At 36.4% G+C, this 12,436-nt stretch overlaps 1 protein-coding gene across 13 annotated transcripts in view; it reads right to left on the bottom strand.

Moving 5' to 3' along the window:
* Positions 1 to 12,436, bottom strand: part of PUM2 (pumilio RNA binding family member 2) — a 72,778-nt gene that overhangs the window by 42,164 nt on the left and 18,178 nt on the right. For 11 of the 13 annotated variants that reach the window (XM_066314743.1, XM_066314746.1, XM_066314742.1 and 8 more), the window contains one exon: positions 1,654 to 1,722. In XM_066314743.1, the coding sequence (XP_066170840.1) occupies positions 1,654 to 1,704 (51 nt within the window). In that variant the 5' untranslated portion in view covers positions 1,705 to 1,722. Of the gene's footprint in view, positions 1 to 1,653; positions 1,723 to 11,353; positions 11,518 to 12,436 lie in introns of those variants that run through there. The other 2 variants (XM_066314745.1, XM_066314744.1) reach the window with 2 other exon arrangements.

Here is a 12,436-nt window from a genome sequence, read left to right as displayed (position 1 = left end):
TACCAATTCTAGCTTACTTTATAAGGACATTTCCTTTAATATTCTAGAAGGCTATAATCAGGAAGAGCCACAGAATGTATCCTAGAACTACTTTACTGTTGTGCAATACATCAAGAAATTTACTTAGTAAGTCAACCTAGCTATGTGAAACTGTATTACCTCCAGTATCTGCAAGACACCATAGAAACAAAAGACAAAATAACCTGGTGTGTGCAGGGTCACAATATAGTATGAATTTCTGATGCTGCAGTACTGTATCAAAACTCTTCATGTGTGTTTTTTTTAAACATCTTTATAGCTCCAGTGAATGCCATGAAAACAAACCAACAGAATCCTAATCATGCAGAAATACATCCCTCCATCTGAGATAACCTAAAAGGGAGACTGGTAAGAACAGTCACATACACTGTAATTTAATTCCCAGGTATTTGTGCCATCCTTCACTTTTACTGGTTTCAGTCTTTTTAGAGTACTTTGTAGGTGTCAAAAGACCAAATACCACCATGAATTTTACCCATCCACTTTATCACACTGCTGGTACCATCACAGATACTTCTCTAACACTTCTATTTTTCAAAAGAAGGTTTAAGAGCTGGGAGGGAAGCAGTGTGGCTACTCAGGTTTCTAAAGAACAGTTTCATCTACTATTGTTTTTTTCAAATGGAAGATGGTTCAAAGACAACCCTGGATGAAGCAAAAATTGCTGAAAAGCCAAGTGATTGCTTGAATGCTTGATTAAAAAAAAAATCAAGTAGGAATGTCTATGTGTCAGCTCAGAAGCATTCAGCAACTAGAACACAGTACTTATTTTTCATCAGTAAGTTATGGTTTCCATAAAGACTCCCACCATCATTTTAAGAAAGTTAGGGTGCAGTAATTGTCACTGGTTCAAGTATCAACTGAATTAGGTAAATATTCAGCAAGACAAAAGGATCCACATTGGAACTCTTAGTTCAACGTGAATTTCTTCACCAGGTCCTGTCGGGGCAAATAACCCTAATACTTGTCAATTACCTTCTGAACAGTTCAGAACTGCTTTTGAAGGAGTCAAGCCATCCTTCACATTCTTAAATTCCTTCCCCCAACCTTAAAGTACACTGACTTAAAAAAAACCCCAAACAAATCAAATCAGTCAAAAGAAACAGTCCTTCTTCCCTCCAGCTAAATTACATAACAGCACTCTTCAGTGTAGTTAAACTCTTTTAAGGAGTAATTACCAGTGAAAAAAAATTAAATTACCACACATTTCTGCTGGCTATGCCAGTATACTTTTTCTGAAGCCCAACCTTTTTTTTTCAAATCCTGGTCTCTTTGGCTTCTCAGGAGCAGCAAGCAATTGCTCCACTAGCTTAGATACAGTGAGACTGAAAACGTGCCTTCTTCCATAGAATTGTACACTTTAAAAAAATTACCCTTTCACTTCCCTAGAACTATCACTCATCTAACAAGAATGCCATAGACAAGGCAGAACCAGTCAATAACAATTCCAATGTTCTTTTAACATACTCAGTATCTAGTTTCTCTTCACCTCACACAGAAATAATCAACTTGTTCTTAAGAGAAGCTCTTTGCTCCATATTGTATAATTTAGACTTCTTAAACTGTATCAGCATTTCTAAAGCACCAACTGGATTTTCAGCTCTCCATAATTACCTCTCCCATTCCCCGAGATTCTAGGGCAAGAGCTTGAAACTCATGATTCATCTCATCCACAGATCGAACCTGTAAAGGGAAAACAGAAAAAAAAATCCATTAATAAAATATCTTTTCAAAAGTTTTAAAGACTTTTCAATACTCCAGAAGATTTCTGAATATTGAAAGTACACAAAAAAGTGCTTCCCAATTTAGTCTGAACACGAGTCTAGATTTCACAAACAGATATACTTAGTGACCAATTTAATGTACCCTGCTAATATAATAACACGCAAGAAATAAATTCCAAGATACTTAAATCTCCAAATACCTGTACCAATATTGCTCACTATAGAAATGGTAGCCGATATTGTATTTTTAATGAATGTGAAAAAAAAAAAAAAGAGGTGAAATTAAGTATTTGGGCTTATAAAATCCTTTAGAAAGGAGAGGAATGGTTCCACACTGTGTTAACTGAGTACATCTCACAGCAAACAAAGAAAACTCACAAGGCAGGTCACAAAATCTACTAGCAATGTGTTGCTTTTAAAATCTAGTAACTGACTGCATTGTCACAATTCCTTATGTTTTCTTCCCAGAAACAGGATTTTTTCCTTCTCTGCAGGCTGGATCTTTGTTGTTGTTGTTGTTTGCTTGTTGTAAATATGAAAGGTATTTCACTAAAATAAGGGTTGCTGCTGCAAAAAACCACCTCCTTTTTCCATGGCACTGACACAATGCACTGGGCTCATTCTTTTCTGAGAAAATGGTTTCCATAAGGACTTTTCAAAGCCAGAATAAACTTAGAAAAACAAAACTTCAAAAGGAAATTCAGAGTTGTCTCATTCTCTTCCCTTCTCTCCCAGAAGTGATGCAGCAGGTAAAGTAAAATACTATATATCTAAATAATAATAAAGATAATAAATAAATTTAAAAAATAATAAAGTTTCCCTCCCAACACCAGTCTCTCTTGAGGAGCTACTTTCACTAGTAAATCCATCTGTTTACACCAGCCAATAAGCCAAACTGAAGTTACTCCACACAGCTGATAACACATAACTAACACTTTTCAATAGATCCTCAAATACCAGTCAAAGAAACAATCTGGTGCTTTCAACATTCTGGCACAAACAACTCTTTCTTAGCATTGGAAAAGTGGCCAACAGATGCTCCATTCTCGAAATTCTACTCCCAAACTATTGTCATTGCCTCAATCATTCTAAGCCATTAACTTCTGAGGTTCAGTGTCTCTGTGCTATTGACAAAAAAATTTCACAGCTAAAAGAAATATTCCCCCAAGAACAATATTTTACTTAAGATGGAGTCTGAAATCACTTCCCAACAACTTCACTGAGATACTGAAGAGTAAATTTAGTTTCAGACTGAATTGTGAGGTAGGCACATCAGCACATTAGCCTTATTATAGCAATGGTGACACTTTAGTCAATTAGATAGATTTTATTCTTTTTAAAACTGAAAGCTGATTTTAACATATCCTTAAAAAAAGCTAAAGACGTTTTTTCTTCAAATGAATATTTTAAACAACAAATTCCTGTTTTCTGCAGAAGTTTTATTAGCTCCAAGGGATGATCAAGTATTTGTACATGCACACAGAAAATACAATGGCAAACGAGCAATTACTTAAAAAGAAAAATTAGAAACTTAAACAATTAAGACTTCTGAACTTGAATATTAGTTTCTGAAAACATTATCTCTTTTACAGATTGGCTGAGAGAGATGATTATCTTACCTAGGCCACTGTTCATGCACTTTAGTTCCAATTACAAACCAGTATTAATTTAGGTACTTCTGTCTGAATATGTAGTTTTGATCTAATGATCTCTAAATAAATTCGCAGGTAAAGCTTGCCACACTATATTTACAATAAACACTATCCAAATCACTGTTAGATAACAAACAACCAAGAGGGTTTTTTTTTTTTTTTTGGCTGTGGTAGGTTTTGGGTGGGTTGTTTGCGGTTAGTTGTTTGGTTTTTTGTTAGTCTTGTTTTAACTTCCAGTGCTGATGGTTGTATTTGTTTGCCCTTTTTTGGTATTGCAAGACCTAATAATATATGCTTATTTTTCACAATTCAGAGAAGTACAAAACCATGGCTGCCCCTCCTTCCACGTCTCTAAGAAAAAACAATTCAAGAATCAGGGTAAGAGCACAGCTAACTCTTTTTTCCATCTAAGCAGTTCAGAGACCATCATAAGGAACTGAAGTTTTACAGAACTGTAAATACATTTTAGCACAAGGAACATTAATTTTGCCCACTGGCCTCTTCCTTAAAAATTTAAGTTAGCATTATCTATTGCTATCAGTAGCACGAGAAAAAATACAGTCCTTTATTCCACCAAAAACAACAGCCCACAAGATCCTGCCCCATATCATAAATTTGTTTCACAGACCGTTTACAAACTGGAGAGAACACAGGCAGCACCAGGATCTCCACGTCTTTCCTCAACACTAACCCAGCCCTACCATTACAACAGCAGAAGAAAACATCCAGAATGACACCTGGCTGCATCTCCTATGTATAAAGACATGCCCTTTCCCCCAAGGAGAAACTTCGGTTGGGATTATCTGTATTAACAAGGAGTTTTATTTTCTCTAATTCAATATCAGCATTAACCTAATTCATAGGTTCCAGAAATAAACATTTTAATACTTTTTTAAACACAAATTCAGAACATGAAAAAAACCCATCCTTTTTCTATTTTTATTCCTAACCCTGTCATATAGAATAATTCATAAGTCAAAAAGAGAGGCCTGTGGAACATAGTGCTCAACATTTACAAGGATTTTTTTCTGGTTTTGTTTGATTACACCACTGCCTCATCCCTGGAACTGCTCAAGGCCAAGCTGGAAGGGACTCTGAGCAACCTGGTCCAATGGAAGGTGTCCCTGCCCACAGCAGAGGGTAGGATAATCGTTTCAAACATCTAATACACAGCAGATCATTCCACAGGGCCTCCAAATTATGCACAAACAGACATTACACACTGAGCTGCCTTTAGGTAAAACAGTTCCTCACATACTGCCGTAAAGTAAGCAGAATGTCGTAAGCATTCATGATTTCTTCCCCTTTAACACAGCAACAGAAAATTCTCACCCTCTTCCCCTTCTACAAGATCTAGACATAATATACTAGTATGCTTTAGTCCATTTCTCATTGCAGCATTAGGAATGGGATTTTAACACAAAATTTCTGTTTGAAAACAAAACTATGTTTTAGTAGACGCTTTCTTCCTAAGTTTTATACTTCCTCTCTTCCCTTGAAATTTAAAATACTTTTTTATAAATCTAGTGGCCTACACAAAACCCATTCCTTTACTCTGTTGAGAGTCCACAGAGGACATTACTGCCACCCTTCACCCAACAACTTTTACCACTCCCCTTGAATGAACTCAGTAACCCCCGAGGTAACTGTTTGATTCAAAAGGTTTTTCATTCCTTTCCCATTTATAAGAATTTCACCAGATCACCCAGCTGAACTGGGTAAAACACCACAGAGAAGAGAGCATTACTTTGGACTTGGGGAAAGCAACAAGGAGAACGTGGCGCGGAGCTCGGTGGGATCGGAGTATTCACTAAGGGCCGGTAACATGACACCGTGTCCTCGGGAAAAACTAGAGAGGCAGCCGCCAGACTGGAAATCATCTAGGATTACCCCCAAAAACACTGCTTACACTAACATCCAGTTCTGAAATCCAGACATCCACACCTTGAGACAACTACTCTCTCAAATAACCCTGAATCTTGCCAGAAATAAGACTGTAACCATTTTCTTGCAAAAGCAAAGAACAGCCCCTTCTTTGAAAAAAACGGCCTGTGGAAAATAATGACAAAAAAAGAAAGCATCAAGGAGAGCGATATGACTTTGTGTTATACATCAAAATTGGGGTTAAACCAGATGACCAGAAAGTAGGAAACCCATTTTTCCTGCACTAAGAAATTCCAAATCCCATCCCTCCCCTCTCTGGTGAATACCCTAACCACTGTGACAAAGACGACACATTCTGCAGTTGAAGTTGTGTCCTAGGCCAGAAATTCAACACAAAACACCTGGTGTCCCATTACAGTCCCATTACAGCACTAGGACTGGAAAGAAAGAGAAGTTGTTCACACTGCAAATGCTTCTGCTTTTTTTCTTAATTTTACTGAATGATTTCAATGCAAAATACCCTTCCAGCAGTTTTCTACAGGGGTGGCTCTTCTGTAAGATATATGCTTACGGCAGACACTTCACATTACGAGCAACTTAAAACTATTTTGAAAACCCAATAAACAGCAATTCTGTCAATCCTCTATTAAGTTAAACACTATATTGTAAAGCCAAGTCAGACTCTTAACAAGACATTTAAATAATTCCCAAAAAGACAACCCACCAAGAACTTTTCAGGTAGGGGGGCAATTTGAAACTACTAAATAAAAATAGTATTTTTACTACAAATATTAGACAGAAATCTAGAACAGATTCATAGCAAAGGACAAGAAAGTAAAACTATACAACCAGCCTAAACTGCACATCTCCAAACCTGTTACACCATACTGCAGTAAAGGTACTAAAATTACCTAAAACACCCTTACTTTGGTTTAAAGGCCAACCGACAGAGCATCCAGATAACAAAAGCTGTTGAGTAGCTCAACAGGCAACTACCAGAAGCACAAAACTCAACTTTTTTGTACACTAAACACTATTTTCCGTAACATTAAAAGAAAAGACAGTTGTTTGATTCAAGCTGCTTTTGAGTAGATGCATCTTCTCATACCTCTTCGAAGCATCAGAGTACCAAAGGTTCGCTTACTACTACCAAACTGGTTCCTGAAAGTTGCTGCTCCCAAGTAATTCAAAGTCAACAGGTGCTGTGTTTTGGTAAAAGGCAAGGTTTTCTGAGGGCCACAAGGAACAGCAACACATCTGAAAGTTTCACAAAATACTCCAAATGTCCAGGCTCCTTAAGCAGTCCAAATAAATAAGGCGTTAGGCACTTCTGACAAAAGACTTAGGCAACCAATTTTTAGTTATAACAAATATTTCTATGGTTACAATCTCAGAAGTACATCTTCCTCCAGTAAGCATTTAACAATTTTCACTATGCTAAAATAGTGTTCTAAAACAAACTAATACTTTTGCAGGGTAGAAGTGAGTAATTCTTCAATTGCAGTATTTTTGTCTTCTAAACCCATCTGCAGACTGAGCAGTACTATATTTCTGCACTCGATGACCCCTAGTACATCCAAATAGTCCAACAAAACCAAATTTCTCAATTTAGGTGGCTTGGCTAAGCAACTACTCTGGATCTTAATGTTCTTGTGATTTATCTCCTTGTGAGCTTTGTATTGTAGTTGGAGAAGCAATCGTAGCAGCACTGAGAACACTGACAATGACAGAAAAGAACAGATTTTGAGGTGAGGTTTCTGCAGCACATTAAAGGGGCAGGGGAATAAACGCAGCAAAAGCAGAGGCCAGTCTGCTGAAAAAGCCAACTCACATTCTTTGCTTGCTTGTTTTCAATAGGAGTATCAATAACCTCGAAGCCTGCACAGAGGAGAAATTAATTCTCCATGTTTTAATCACCAGCATGTATAAATATGCATATAGGTCCAGGTATGCTGAATAGCATCTCACAAGTCACCACCAAGTTTGGAAAATACTGATTTATTTGCAGAGCCTTCTGCCAACAGATGATACAGAGAAATGATATCACCACAAAGAAAGGCAGAGCACATCTTGCCCCATTTCAGAACTACATGATGGTTCATGGCCTAAAAAGCCAGCTATGGACTCTAAGAAATTGCACCTGCTCCCCCTAAAAATGAACTCTTCTATCCTGTAAGAAACTTGTCCCTCCCTTGCACAGGCTTTCATGATTCTCTTTCTCGTCCAACCAGCTCAACCTTTGCTCTAAGACTGGCAGAACTGTTTGTACAAGTCTTCCCAAACTACTGTCAAATGTCCTCAAGCTCAGTATTTTAAACTATATAGCCAAATACTGGCAGAGCTACCAGGCTCACATATATTAATGTGGTTGTACTGAAACCAGATTTCATAACTATTTATAACAGTTACACTATTTGCACCATTTGAAAAGCTGCAGTGATACATAAATAGGGCATATTGTTTAGACTAAATAACCTTCGCGGGTTTCTCAGTTTTTTAATTGTGTAAGAAATTATCCATTCAAAAGTGTTTCTAAGAAATGTACAGCACAGCAGGAAGGATAACAGAGTCTGCAAAACAAAAATCTAGAAATTTGATAAAAAGTATCAAATTTTACAAAATGGAAGAAAAAGCCCATAAAAACTTGTCCAGTGAGAGCTTCTGTAGACAGGAAACTATTTAAGAATTTTAATTAGAACTACTGATTAAAATATTTCACATATATTATTTTTTTAGCTTATTATTTAAATGAGCTACAAGAAAAAGTAATTCAGTCCCTTAAAAAAAAAGGGCCTGACTGGTCCTTTACTGCACAGAAATCAAACTGAAGAACTATTTCTCATACAAGAAATTTTTTTCATACAGATTTAATCGTCAATATGAAATAGTTTAGGTACAAATCCCACAGAGTTTGGTGTACTCTTCACCTTCCTCTGCTGCACATACTATTCTGCAATTCTCACTCCAATGTTCCTTCACAAATATAGCAGAAACAAAAAAGGCAGACATTAAATATATTCACAAGTTTGAAAACAAAGCTGTGAAATGAAATATCAGTTGCAGTCTCTGTCTACACATGCTTAATTTAATTGATTACTTATATGCATATGGCTAAACTCTTTTTTTCCTAATTTTAAATATCTACACATCTTGTTAAGCTGGTTAATCAGCACCACCTTTCTGATCGCAAGGGCTACAAGTGGTGCAATAGAAGTTTAGAGGAATTTAAGAGCCAAATTTCTAGCCATGATTAGTTATCCTGTTCTACACAGAAAGGCTCTGTCAGTAATAATTGTGCAGCTACTTCTATACAGAAGCGTAACATTAATTTGATGTGCTGCTGTTTTCAGCCTTCATTACTTCATGGTTTGCTTTCATTCAAAAACTTTATTTATTAAATTAAAAAGCCTTTAAAAATCTTCCAAGTGCTTTCTAGGCAATATAATATTAAAAAAGGCCTAAAACTTTGCCTTTTCTGAAGATGAAAACTCTCTATAAACTCTAAAGATATCTACACACAAGCAGGAACTAGGGACAATTTATCTCAATGTATTTTGTAATGATTAATGAAACATAACTTTCATTCTAATAGAGAGTCAACAACCTTTTCTTAAATGTGTTAACGAGAATTGGAACACTGGAATTCACAGGTAAAAATTTTCATAAATTCCTTTTCTACATTGTATTCAATATCCTTTTTGCTGGTATGTTTTCTTTAGAAATTTAAACTATGTTCACTTTTCTGTCTACTACCAAAGAATCTGAAACAGAACATCACCCCTACACAAATGTCAGTAAAGTTAAAAAAAAAATCCCAAAACAACCCAGACTTTAAATTTCTGTTTGACAAATCATGGGCTTTTAAAAAAATGTGATCCTAAGGAAGTCCATGGAATATAACTCATTTAAAAATAATATCATTTGTATGAAGAAAATTATTTCATATGTATGTATGTACACATGGACCCAACCCCTAACAAAAGTGGGGCTGAAGAAATTCCAGCTGTCTCTAACAGAATTTCCAGGAAACAATTTTGTGTTATTGTAGAGCTGATACCACAAACACTCCTCCCACTCCCAGTAACTGATGTGTAACAATCCCCTTCTTCAGAGCATTTACTTTCTTTTGTTTGCTCCTGAATATGGCAGACACATTTCCCACATATAATATTAATTTCTCAAGGATACAATTTTCAGTAACACTACATGGAAAAACTAAAGTTCTCCCACTAATTCTCCTGCTCAGAAGTTTCCAGCATCATGAATTCTTCTCCCTCATGATCCAGTACCATTTAAACAAGCTTTTGGCCTTTCAGTTTTGCTTTTTTTTTTTTTTTCCCTCCTGAGCAGGCAAGAAGAAACTAGGTATTACCAACACAGTGATCTTCTCGAAGTGGGTGCTACAACCAGAGCTCAAACTACCTAGTTCTTATGCAAGGAATTGAACAGTTGATAGTACAAAAAAAAACCCCAAACAAACAAATTGCAATTTTTAGACTCCTCATGACTCCTCATTCCACTATAAATAACGAGCTTTTGCAAAGAAAGGTGCTGACACAACACAGCATAAAATAACAGCAATAAACCCCAAGGTTTCAAGCACAGGTCAGTCTGCTTCAAAATCCACCTTGAATTTTTTTTTTTTTAGCTTTTAAACTCTGTATAACCTCAGTGGGATCCAGGGAATGGTAAAACATGTTTCTTTTGGGGTATTCTTTAGCTCCTCCTTTGCTACAGGGAAGCATATGTGTTCTCTACTTATCTGTCTACAGTAGGTGAACGGACATTTAAAGAAATTGCTGTTATCAATTATTTCAGGTGTTTTCTCTGGATGTTCTCTTTGGACAACATGTATTTAAACAACCCATAGATTTCCACAATTGCTGAAAAGCTGAGAAAACCAGCCAACTCCAGAAAAAAAAAACTAGAAACTACTTCTAACTCAGTAAGCCTCACTTCTAAGAGTTGCAGTCTAGCTTTGGACATTAATATCTCATTAAATGCTGGCTAGCATAGTCCTTCAAAGGAAATAAAAGTCTAAAACAACATCAAAGACTTTATACCAATGACAGTAAAAACAAAAAAAAAAAAACCAAAAAAAAAAAAAAAAAAAAAACCCAAAAAAAAAACCAAAAAAAAAACACAAATAAAATTAAGTAGGCTATTTAGAATTCCAATTAAAGTGACAAAGCTTTTTAACAAAAATTAGTTCAAAGATTGATATTGATACATCTGTGCTTCAATGGATTTCAAGCCAAATACTTCAACTTTTTGATTTAAGAAGCCAAAAATTTAAGAGCAGTTATATGTAAAAGTCACTATCAGTACAGGAACAGGCACAGCATGTAGGGCAGGCAAAAGCAGTAATTGTGGATAAAAACAAGATACATTTGAATTATCATCTAAAAAAATATCAGATGGTGATTTTATAAGCAAAATCTCTGGTTAGATGTCTAAATTCCAGGTTATTCATCCTCATACAAAATAAAGTATCCCCTGAAATAATTTATACCGCTACATGCTTCCCTTCACTATTTATCCACTTTGCTTTTCTCTTTGTCTTTACAATGAAGAGAAAAAAAGCTTTCACATAAATCTTCATAAAGACACACAAGGGCCTTCTTCATCCTGACTTTAATGTCATTGGTACCAAATCAAGATAGTTCAGAAAGCTAAATGCAGCTCCTCCATGCAATACAGCAGTGTCACATTTTCAAAATCACCAATTTTAAATCACATTAAAAAAAAAAGACAAACAGCATTCTTAACCCACAGATAAGAATTTAGATTAAGCTAAAGAAGTTACACTAACCCATATTTTTATTTTCTTGAGACCATTAATAACGTAAGGAAATAAATAAGAACATACCAAAAAATTTGCTCCAAATGAAAACTGCTTGAATGCCTATACGCAGTTATTTTTAGCCCAGTTCATTGTCTCCCACCACCTGGATGTCATGCAAAACTCTCCTAGAATGTCTAGAACAATTTTGCACTTTAAGACAAAACTCTACAACCACACAAAACCCATGTTCAGAACACAGCCTCACTCACAGTCTCACCTAGAACCTGGAGCACATTGCAATGAATGCAAAAATTCTCCAGCTGGCTCCACACCCCACCAGCTCAGGTCTCTGGTGCTCCAAGGCTGCCACCAGCACACACTGCCCTGGAAGCAGCACTACTGTTCAGGTTTATGCTGCTGTCAGTAACTCCTCACAGACCTGAACAGATTCTGTGCAGAGCCACTGCTGCACAAGCACACGCCATAGTTTATCTATATGTAAACCCAAGATAATGTACAGCTGACCACATGCTGTTTGTTTGCTGTAATATCAAAGCAGGCTCTCCCTATGCTAATTACTGAATAAGCACCAAAGTATGAAGGACTCTGCTTCAAAGAACTCTAAGTATAAGACATATTACAAAGACTGATACAAGAATAAACCAAATTGGTAAACCAAGAATAAAGCAGTCATGCACATTAAGACATCTGACAATGCTTGTAAGGTATTTGGGGATACCAAAGCAGGTGGAAACATAAAGGAGAATGGTGGACAGAACAAGGACACTGATGAAGATATTTATTAAATACACAACTAACACCAAGTCCACATGCAGGAGGCAGCAGTTCACCACTTGACACCACAAGAGACAATATGCAGTGTGTGGGGGGGGAACTGGTCAAGTTCTTCACCCACCGAAACCATCACCTGCAGCTCAAAAAGCTGGTGAAAAGGTCAGAGACTGTGCAGATATAGAAAGAGCAAATATGATCGGAAGGAGTGATTAAGAAAAGGAGCCTCTAAAGAATAGAAGTCTCACAGAACAAATTTGCTTGCACAGTCAGGTGACTACAATTATTCTCCTTTTCCCTGCCCTGATGACAGTTCACAGTAAGCTGCCTATTCCATTCACTACATGCTGGAAAACACTAAAAATACAGACCGAATATCTGCAAAATTCAACGCTTTTTGTAATTTGCAATTTTCTTCTACCTAGGGAAGTGCTGTAAAGCTTATCACTGAAAATTTCTCAATGCTTTCCTTTCAGTCCAATATACATGAAACCATGTTGCAATACATCACAAAATACTCCTTCCTCAGCTACTTCAAATCAAAGAGAGGGGAAAGACAG

Source organism: Sylvia atricapilla, chromosome 3 (assembly GCF_009819655.1).
Source record: "Sylvia atricapilla isolate bSylAtr1 chromosome 3, bSylAtr1.pri, whole genome shotgun sequence".
Classification (NCBI taxonomy): Eukaryota; Metazoa; Chordata; class Aves; order Passeriformes; family Sylviidae; genus Sylvia; species Sylvia atricapilla.
This window is presented reverse-complemented; position numbering and strand designations above follow the sequence as displayed.